Source organism: Mauremys reevesii, linkage group 1 (assembly GCF_016161935.1).
Source record: "Mauremys reevesii isolate NIE-2019 linkage group 1, ASM1616193v1, whole genome shotgun sequence".
Lineage (NCBI taxonomy): Eukaryota > Metazoa > Chordata > Testudines > Geoemydidae > Mauremys > Mauremys reevesii.
The window spans coordinates 1,210,766-1,220,917 of record NC_052623.1 but is presented as its reverse complement, the minus strand read 5'-3'; the positions used below and the strand labels follow the sequence as shown (position 1 = coordinate 1,220,917).

Genomic DNA, 10,152 nt, shown 5'->3' with positions numbered 1-10,152 from the left:
TGGGTCTCTGTCCTCTTCTGCTCCATGTATGCTATTTCGATTCTGTTCATTATAAAAACAGATCCAATCCTCCATGAGCCCATGTACATTTTCCTTTCCATGTTGGCTGTCAAAGACCTTGGCTTATTGATAGCCACCATACAGACGATACTGGGCCTATTCTTGTTTAACTCTAGAGAGATCACCCTTGATGCTTGTTTTGCCCAGAAGTTCTTCATCCACTCTCTGCAATTCATTGAATCCTCTGTGCTCTTGTTGATGGCATTTGACCGCTTCATCGCAATCTGTAACTCGCAGAGATATGCCTCCATCTTAACCCTGCCGAGAATAGCCAAGATAGGACTGGTGTTTCTGCTAAGAGCAGTGGCAGTAATATTTCCACTCCCCTTTCTCCTGAAACAGTTCCGATTCTTTTGAGCCAATGTCCTCTCCCATTCCTACTGCCTGCACGAGGACGTCATAAAGCTGGTTTGTTCGGACATCACAGTCAACAACATCTATGGCTTGTTTATTACAGTCATAATGGTGGGGTTGGACTCGCTGCTCATTTTCCTCTCTTATGTGATGATCCTCAAAGCAGTCTCCCACCTCTGCGCCATCCTGCTCTTCTACATGCCAGAGCTCAGCCTGACTGTCATACACAGATTCTGGAAGAGCTCTTTTCCCTTGCTTCAAATTATCCTGGGCTACATCTACCTGCTGGCTCCTCCTTTAATGAATCGAATTGTGTACAGCAGGAAAAGCAACCATCTTCGAGCGAGGATAATCAGGGTACTTGTCAAGTAAAGAGTCAATTCATCATCCGGCTCCAGAGCTGGTGACACAGGTCATGGCCACCTATTCCATCTTGGACCCTTATATACGAGGAAACAAGAGCTACTGATCTCCACTCTGTAGAGAGAGGCTCATACAGGGTCTAAGACCTGAAGCTTAAGGGGGCCATCCCCACCCGCAGTTGAGGGAGGACAGCAGTCTGGGGAAAGGAGACCAAGCCAGGCAGCAGCATTTACAAAGTCACTCTCTTCGTGGAGAGCCAGGGGACCGGTGGGATGTTGGCCCCCAAAGAGCCATATCGGTGGCTGCTCTAACCTCAGAATTCCTATGAATAAAGTCACTATGAGAAGAGATGTGGCTGTTGTTTCCCATTACACCTGGTCTGTCACTGTCCCGTCCCTGATTAATCACCCACGGGACATGCTAATCTCCTTCTCCAGGGGTTGTTGGCTTTTATTCACACATGTGGCCAAAACATCTGTAAGGACGAGACTTCGGCCATGCAACTGCCAAGGAAGGATTGCTTCTGAGGTAAAATAACAAATCCAGTGAGCTAGTCACACCATCAGCCTCATTGAAGCTCCAGGCCCCTCTTTCATCTTGGAATCTGGGGTTAAACGTCATACCCCAAGGAGCATCCCTTAACATCAGTCTCTGTGTCCCAGGACAACAAGCCATTGTTCTCAGCCACTTTGGCCCATGCTTACAAGGCCCGCTGATTGCTAGGGAGATGGTGGAATTGGTGGGCCCCTTCTGTTAATGGGCATGCTGGCAGGGTGGGATTCAGTAGTATGGAAACCGGAAATACTATAAGGGACCTACCATCAATCAAACCCTAACCCCTTCCCTAGGCTGCTTAAGCCCTGCCCCTTCACCCCTTAAGCCCCGACCACCTGTCACTGGAAGTCGCACCCATGGGGAATATTACTTCCGGGGTCAAGGATGACACATGACTGGAAGCAAAGTGTGTCATCTGACCCCTCTAAGAACTCCTCCCACTGCCCTCTACCAATCAGGAGGGGTTTCTCCCCCGTAGGCCCACCCTGAGAGGAGATTTGTCCGATCAGGGGTGTTCCGGGGCATGGTGACCCATCCGGAAGTGGTTCGTGTGACCCCTCTAAGAACTCCTCGACTGCCCTCTGCGAATCACGATGGGTTTCAGCCACACAGCACTGCCCTGAGAACAGATCTGACCAATCGGTGATGTTCTGGGGTGGGGTGACCTGCCCACAAGAAGATCAAGTCACCCCTCTAAGAACTCGTCCCAGCGCCCTCTGCCAATCAGAGTGCAGCACTATCACCCCATAAGTCCCAGCAATCGGGGCAGAAGAGGCCATCTTTTACCAAGAACACGTGCTTTAGAAATCGTGGAAACATGGACTCCTTCACCACCCTGGTGAGAACTTCGGACTGTGTGTTAGCCCCGAGGGCCTTTGGACTTGTGTGGAGAAAGCGCTACACGAGCGACAGTTCCGACGAGGGCCCTTTGACTCAGCCGTTGATGGATACGCCAGAACCCGAAACCCAAACCCTCGTGAGGCACCCCGATGAGCAAGAAGGCCTCTCGTTTTCCGCCCACCTAGAGGTGGAAGACGAAGGCAGCTCAGGGGAGTCACCAGAGGACAAGGTGAACAAAAAAGATGTCGCTCAGGTAAATGAATGATTAAGAAGTGACGTTTGATGATGGGGTGTAATGAAGTTAGGAACCGGGAGGTTGTGTAAATCTAAAAACAAGCAGTGGGGTGCTTACACTGTTTCTTTTCTGAAAATCTCTCAACAGCTCGACGATGCCTTTCTAGAGGTCTTTGAGAACTGACATCGGTAGCCTTGTGGGACGCAGTGATGAGCTGCCAAAATATTAACAACAGGTTCCCTCCTCCTCACCCCACGAGGGGTTCGTGCCCCCCCCCATGGTGTCATGCCCCATCCAACACCCCATGTTCCTTGAGGCCTCCCGGGACCCCTGCCCCATCCACCCCCATTTCCTGTCCCCTGACTCTCCCCTGCCACCCCATCCAACCTCTCCTCTCATTCCTGATGGCCCCCCAGGACTCCTGCCCCATCCAACCACACCTTCTCTCTGTTCCTGCCCCTCACCACACCATCCAACCCCTGCTCCTTCCTGACTTCCCCCCCATTCAATCCCCCTGTTCTCTGCCCTCTGACCGCCGCAACCCCTATCCACTCCCCCACAATGCAACAAACTCCCCTGCCCTCTTCCAACACCCCATCTCTACACCTTGCTCCCTTACCGCGCTGCCTGGAGCCACTCGGCCATGGCCAGGTCCACTCAGCCGGGACAGAGACCGGCACTGTGGGGGCCCGAGCTGAGTTGGCCAGAGGCACTCGGCCGGGACCTGGACCAGTGCTGGTGCTGCGAGGGCCGGGCAGGAGCTGCTCGGCCAGGACCGGGACCAGAGCCGTGGAGACCGGGCTGGGCCGGGCCAGGGAAGAGCTGCTTTTCTGGGACCGGGACCAGCACCGCGGGGCCCGAGCCGGGCCGGGGAGTCGGGGCCTGTGCCGGCTGGAGCCGCTTGGCCATGACCGGCACCACAGGCCCGGGGCCCAAGCTGAGCCGGAGCCACTCGGCCAGGACCGGCACCGGTGCTGCGGGGCCCGAGCCGGGGTGGCTCGGAGCTTCTCAGTTGAGACCAGCACCAGCGCCGCTGCCCGAGCTTTTGTTAAATTTAAAAGCTGTTTTAGAAACGGTTGTCCTGGAGCAACTGGTTCTAAAAGGGTTTCAAAATTTAGCAACCGGTTCCTGCGAACCGGTGGAAACTAGCGCCAGCTCACCACTTTTTGGGAGGAAATATATCATGCATCAGCTGGTTTTGCTCATGTCTGAGACACAGATCGCAAGAGGAAAATCCAGAAAAGGACAAAATGGAAGAATTAACCAGCTGAGACTCCCTTATGGTAGGGGGCGTGGTGTCCATTTTTACAGGCGGCTGTAAAAGGTCGTGTTAAACCAGGCAATTAATAAAACATATTTATTTCAATGTGTCAATATGAATGTGTCCCCCTTCATATTTGTGTTAGTAAAAGATGGTACCAGTAACCGTCATTTCTACACAGGCAGCTCTGTTAAAGAAAATATATTACACCCCCGAGGAGGTTGGGAGCTTCGGCGGGGTGAACCCTCTTTCTCAAGTGGCCAGAAAACACACTAAAACTTTAAATAGAAGACAGGTAACAGTTTGGCTTTCAGAGAAGGACACTTACACTTTACACATTTCCATCCCACCATCAACCTCAGCCTGGACCATTCCACACAAGAGATCCACTTCCTAGACACCACAGCACTAGTAAATGATGGCCACCTAAACACCACCCTATACCGGAAACCTACTGACCACTATACTTACCTACATGCCTCCAGCTTTCATCCAGACCACACCACTCAACCCATTGTCTACAGCCAAGCTCTACGATACAATCGCATTTGCTCCAATCCCTCAGACAGAGACAAACACCTACAAGATCTCTATCAAGCGTTCTTACAACTACAATCCCCACCTGCTGAAGTGAAGAAACAGATTGACAGAGCCAGAAGAGAACCCAGAAGTCACCTACTACAAGACAGGCCCAACAAAGAAAGTAACAGAACGCCACTAGCCATCACCTTAAGCCCCCAACCAGCAGTGTATTATCGCGTAGGCCAACGAGGCCTAGGCCTAGGGCGGCAAATTTCCTCACCCCCCCCAACTCTGCCCCTTCTCCGAATCCCTGGCCCGCCTCATCCCCCAGGTGCACCGCGCTTCCCTCCTTCCACCTCCCTCCCAGGCTTGCCACGCAAAAGCACTGGGAGGGAGGGAGAAGTGAGTAGCGGCCCACTCAGAGGAGGTGGAGCAGAGGTGAGCTGCGGATCGCGGGTGCGGGGAGTAACCCGGGGGTGGGGGCGGGAACCGCTCCCCGCCCCAGCTCATCTCCGCTCCACCGCCGCCATCCCCCGAGCATGCAACAACTCTCCTTCTTCCCCACCCCCCCCCCAGGCTTGCCGTGGGGGAGCGGAGGTGAGCTGTTGCTGGTGGGGGGTGCACAGCAATTTTTTGAGGGCCTAGGGGCTGCAAATTTGTTAATCCGCCACTGCCCCCAACTAAAATCTCTCCAGTCCATAATCAAGGATCTACAACCTATCCTGAAGGACAATCCCTCACTCTCACAGATCTTGGGAGACAGGCCAGTCCGCTCTTACAGACAGCCCCCAAACCTACAACAACCACACACCACACAACAAAAACACGAACCCAGGAACCTATCCTTGCAACAAAGCCTGTTGCCAACTCTGTCCACATATCTATTGAGGGGATACCATCATAGGACCTAATCACATCAGCCACGCTATCAGAGGCTCATTCACAACTACCAATGTGATATATGCCATAATGTGCCAGCAATGCCCCTCTCCCATGTACTTTGGCCAAACCGGACAGACTCTACGTAAAAGAATAAATGGACACAAATCAGATGTCAAGAATTATAACATAAAAAAACCAGTCGGAGAACAATTCAATCTCCCTGGCCACTTGATTACAGACCTAAAAGTCACAATATTACAAGAAAAAAACTTCAGAAACAGACTCCAACAAGAGACTGCTGAATTGGAATTAATTTGAGAATTGGACACCATTAAATTAGGCTTGAATAAAGACTGGCAGTGGATGGGCCATTACACAAAGTAAAACTATTTCCCCATGCTTATTTTTTCCCCCACTACAGTTCCTCACATCTTGTCAATTGCTGGAAATGGGCCATTTTCATTACCACTACAAACAGTTCTTTTTCTCTCCTGCTGATAATAGCTCACCTTAACTGATCGCTCTCCTGACAGTGTGTATGGTAACACCCATTGTTTCATGTTCTCTGTGTATATCTATAGATCTTCCTACTGTATTTTCCACTGCATGCATCCGAAGAAGTGGGCTGTAGCCCACAAAAGCTTATGCTCAAATAAATTTGTTAGTCTCTAAAGTGTCACAAGGACTCCTGTTCTTTTTTCACTTTACACAAACCGGCTCAAATACGTTTTAAAAGAAACAAGACCATTGTTTCAGATGTGGATGTGCAATGGCAGGCAAATTTGGTGGATATGCACCGGTTCTCCAAATGCAGCAGCGGTTCGAAGTACATCTTAACAGTGATAGACATTCTATCCAAATATGCCTGGGCCTTAGGCCTAAAAGACAAGACGGGTGTTGAAGTATCCAGGGCCTTTCAAGCTATTTTCAGCAAAGGTCGCGTGCTTCAAAAATTACAAACCGATCGGGGGGAAGAATTTTTAAACAAACCTTTAAGCAGATTATTAAAGTGGCATGGAGTTCACCATCTTGTTACTAATAATGAAGTTAAAGCAAGGGTTGTAGAGCGATTTAACAGAACTTTAAAAACTAGGATGTGGAGATATTTTACAGCCCATAACATCTTTTGCTACATTGATGTGTTACCTGACTTTAAAGAGTTACAACAAGAATTTCACAGAACTATACATACCAGACCCGCTGTTAACCCTTCACATTCTTTGAAGGTATGGAAAATGGTTTAAGAAGATGGTTAAAAATAACACCGGTTGTTGCCCCTAAATAATCCCCCAGAGGGGGATTCCACTCACTCTCCCTTTTCACAAATATCACCAAGACAGTGTCGTGGTACAGGCACCGCTCTTGCAACCTCTCTAGGAGATTGTATAGTTTTAAGCAGGCAAAAGCGGTGGTGAAACAGGCTATGAAGACGTTGGTATTGCCGGAGACAGAGTACCGGTCTTTTGCATGCTTCCAAGACACACACGCGGTTTCATCGTCCATAAACTCACAGGATGAAACCTTGTAATTGAGGGAAAACAGGTACTGAAAAAGTGGAGAAATTGGAGAGGGTCCAGAGAAGAGCAACAAGAATGACTGAAGGTCTTGAGAACATGACCTAGGAAGGAAGGCTGAAGGAAATGGGTTTGTTTAGTTTGGAAAAGAGAAGACTGAGAGGGGACATGAGAGCAGTTTTCTGGTATCTAAAAGGGTGTCATAAGGAGGAGGGAAAAAACTTGTCCACCTTAGTTAGCCTCTAAGAATAAACAAGAAGCAATGGGCTTAAACTGCAGCAAGGGAGGTTTAGAGTGGGGGAAAAGTTCCTAACTGTCAAGGTCGTTAAACACTGAACTAAATTGCCTAGGGAGGTTGTGAAAACTCCATCTCTGGAGATATTTAAGAGTAGGTTAGATAAATGTCTATCAGGGCTGGTCTAGACAGTATTTGCTCCTGCCATGAGGGGAGAGGACTGGACACGATGACCTCTTGAGGTCCCTTCCAGTCCGAGAATCCAGGAATCTATGAATCTATAAAATCTAAAGGTTTAGTCATAAAAGGAAAAAGATACAGATGAGAGCTAGAATTGGTTAAATGGAATCAATTACATACAGTAATGGCAAAGTTCTTGGTTCAGGCTTGTAGCATTGATAGAATAAACTGCAGGTTTAAATTAAGTCTCTGGAGTACATCCCCAGCTGGGATGGGTCATCAGTTCTTTGTTCAGAGCTTCAGTTTGTAGCAAAGGCCCTCCAGAGGTAAGAAGCAGGACTGAAGACAAGATGGAGATGAGGCATCAGCCTTTTATAGTCTTTTCCAGGTGTAAGAACACCTCTTTGTCCTTACTGTGGAAAATTACAAGCAAAATGGAGTTTGGAGTCATATGGACAAGTCCCTGCATACTTTGCTGACTTACAAGGCGCATCTGCCTTCTCTCAATGGGTCAGTTGTGTAACTGATGGTCTTTAATGGGCCATCAAGCAGGCTAAGCAGAGCTCAACACCAACTCGTCTGGGATGTCACCCAGAAGCACAGCATAAGTTTGAAATACAGACAGGATAGAGTCAATATTCATAACTTCAACTACAAAATGACACATGCATACAGACAGCATAATCATAACCAGCAACCCATAACCTGGTCTTAGACCCCTTATATGACCCCCTTTACATAAGATTTGGTGCCACTACAGGACCTTGGTTGCAACCATGTTCTATACGGTCCCAGTTCAAGTCAATAATGTGACGCAGACATCTTCCGGTTTGGTCATTTTCTTTAAAACACGGTCAGAGTCTGCACTAAATTGCACAGCATTTATCAAGGTCACCCCTTATGCTAAATGTTCTTGGGTTAGGCACAGACATTGCATAGCATAACCTATGGCAAGAACAGTGTTTAATAAGCTTTCCAAATACAGCTCAGCACACAGGCCCCGGAGCTTGCAGTTTAGATCTACTGAAGTCCAAGTCGCACAGTCATGGCGCCGTTGGGCTGGCACATCTATGACACGGCCCTCACAATCTTCAGAAAGCTTTTCCCTAAGGCCGGGATTAAGGACAGCATAAACAGCAACACGTACAATAGTCCGCATGACTATTTTATGCTCACGACGTGGCACTGGCTCAGTTACTTCCATGCCAAGCCTCCTAAACTCCTCATAGCTGTCATCCTCGGAGTCCTCTTCAACAATTTGTATCGGCATTGAGCAAAAACAAGGAGAGCCTGGTTCATCTTCGCTGCTTGATGTAATGCTGTCCAGGGCCTCTGGCTCCTCTAGAAAGGCATCATCAAGCTGTCGAGAGATTTTCAGAAAAGAAACAGTGTAAGTTCCCACTGCTTGTTTTTAAACATACACAGCCCCACCCCACCCCCCGGTTCCTAACCTCATTACACCCCATCATCAACAGTCACTTCTTAATCATTCATTTACCTGAGCAATGTCTTTTCCATTCACCTCGTTCTCCGATGACTCCCCCGAGCTGTGTTCGCCTTCCACCTCTAGGGGGGTGAAAACTGAGAGGCCTTCATGCTCATTGGGGTGCCTCACGAGAATTTGGGTTTCGGGTTCTGGCGTATCCATCGACGGCTGAGTCAAAGAGCCCTCGTGGGAACTGTCACTGATCTAGCCCTTTCTCCACAAAAGCCCAAAGGCCCTCGGGGCGAAAACAATGTCCAAAGTGCTCACAGGGATGGTGAAGGAGCCCATGTTTCCATGATTTCTAAAGCACGCATCCTTGGTAAAAGATGGCCTCTTCTGCCCCGGCGCTGGGACTTATGGGGTGATAGTGTTGCGCTCTGATTGGCAGAGGGCGCTGGTTGGAGTTCTTAGAAGGGTGACAAGACCCTCATCTGGGCGGGTCACTCCACCCCGGAACACCACCGATTGGTCAAATCTGCTCTGGGGGTGGTCCTATGCGGCCGAAACCCATCGCGATTGGTAGAGAGCATTGGGAGGAGTTCTTAGAGGGGTCACACGAGCCACATCCGGATGGGTCACCCCACCCTGGAACACCCCTGATTGGTCAAATCACCTCTTGGGGCAGGCCAATGGGGACGAAACCCCTCCTGATTGGTAGAGAGCAGCGGGAGGAGTTCTTAGAGGGGTCAGATGACACACTTTGCTTCCGGCCATGTGTCCACCTTGACCCCGGAAGTAATACCCCCAAGGGTGGGACTTCTGGTGATAGGTGGGCTGGGCTTAAGGGGTCAAGGGGCGGGGTTTTGGGGCTCATGGGGCTGGTTTGGGTTTGATTGATGGTAGGGCCCCAATAGTACTACTGGACACTCTTAGAGACCCTTGCCTTCCAAAAGGGTAGCTTTGTAAATTTAGTATCAGCTCTTCTTGAAGGAAGGATTGATTCTTGAACCGCGTGAGGTAAAGTAACAAATCCAGTGAGCTAGCCACACCCTCAATCTCATCCAAGCCCCCAGACCTCCCTTCATCTTGGAATCTGAGTTTAAATGTCATACCCCAAGGAGAGTCTCTTATACATCAGTCTCTGTGTCCCAGGACAACAAGCTATTCGTCTCAACCACTTTAGCCCATGCTTACCAGACCCACTGGATAATAGGGAGATGTTGGAATTTGTGGGCCCCTTCTGTTAGTGGGCATGCTCGCAGGGTGGGATTCAGTAGGATGGAAACCGGACACCCTTGGAGGCCCTTGCCTTCCAAAAGGGTGGCTTTCTAAATTTAGTGTCGGGTGTTCTGGAACAAGAGTCCTTGGACATTCGGGACTTCACTTTGTTTTGAAGCTTGCTGAAGATTTGCTTCAGGTGCATTAACATCTCTTTGAGAACTTTGCTCCTTGAAGGGGATGGTGTCCTAGCTCTGGAGGCCTTTGGTGACTTTGGGGGAGAACCGTCAGGATTCCCAGTTCCTTTCTCCCCAGCTTGCAAAAGCTCTGTTGTACTAGTAGCAATGGACACCATCTTTGGTTGCCTGGAGGGAGCTGTTTTCCCCACTCCATCCTGCGTCTTGCTCTTGTCTGCTGGAAGGAGCCACACCCCTGGTATCTTGTGGTTGGATGATGCTGAGGAGTCTCCTGGAGTCCATCGCTGTGGAATTCCATGGGATCTTCTGG

General features: G+C 49.6%; 1 protein-coding gene across 1 annotated transcript; it reads right to left on the bottom strand.

Annotated features, from left to right (window-relative positions):
* Positions 1-7,706: 7,706 nt before the first annotated feature.
* LOC120380615 lies at positions 7,707-9,071 on the bottom strand. Its single transcript, XM_039498487.1, has 2 exons — positions 8,500-9,071; positions 7,707-8,361 (listed from the first exon to the last, which is right to left on the bottom strand). The coding sequence occupies exons 1-2, from the start codon at positions 8,647-8,649 to the stop codon at positions 7,900-7,902; spliced, it is 612 nt and encodes a 203-aa protein (XP_039354421.1). The 5' UTR covers positions 8,650-9,071; the 3' UTR covers positions 7,707-7,899.
* Between the last annotated feature and the right edge of the window lie 1,081 nt (positions 9,072-10,152).

Excerpts from the sequence above, each read along its gene's own strand:
- LOC120380615 (XM_039498487.1), bottom strand. The coding sequence starts at position 8,649 with ATGGATACGCCAGAACCCGAAACCCAAATTCTCGTGAGGCACCCCAAT. Across the intron at positions 8,362-8,499 it reads ATGGAAAAGACATTGCTCAG|CTTGATGATGCCTTTCTAGA; the intron begins GTAAATGAATGA and ends ATCTCTCGACAG.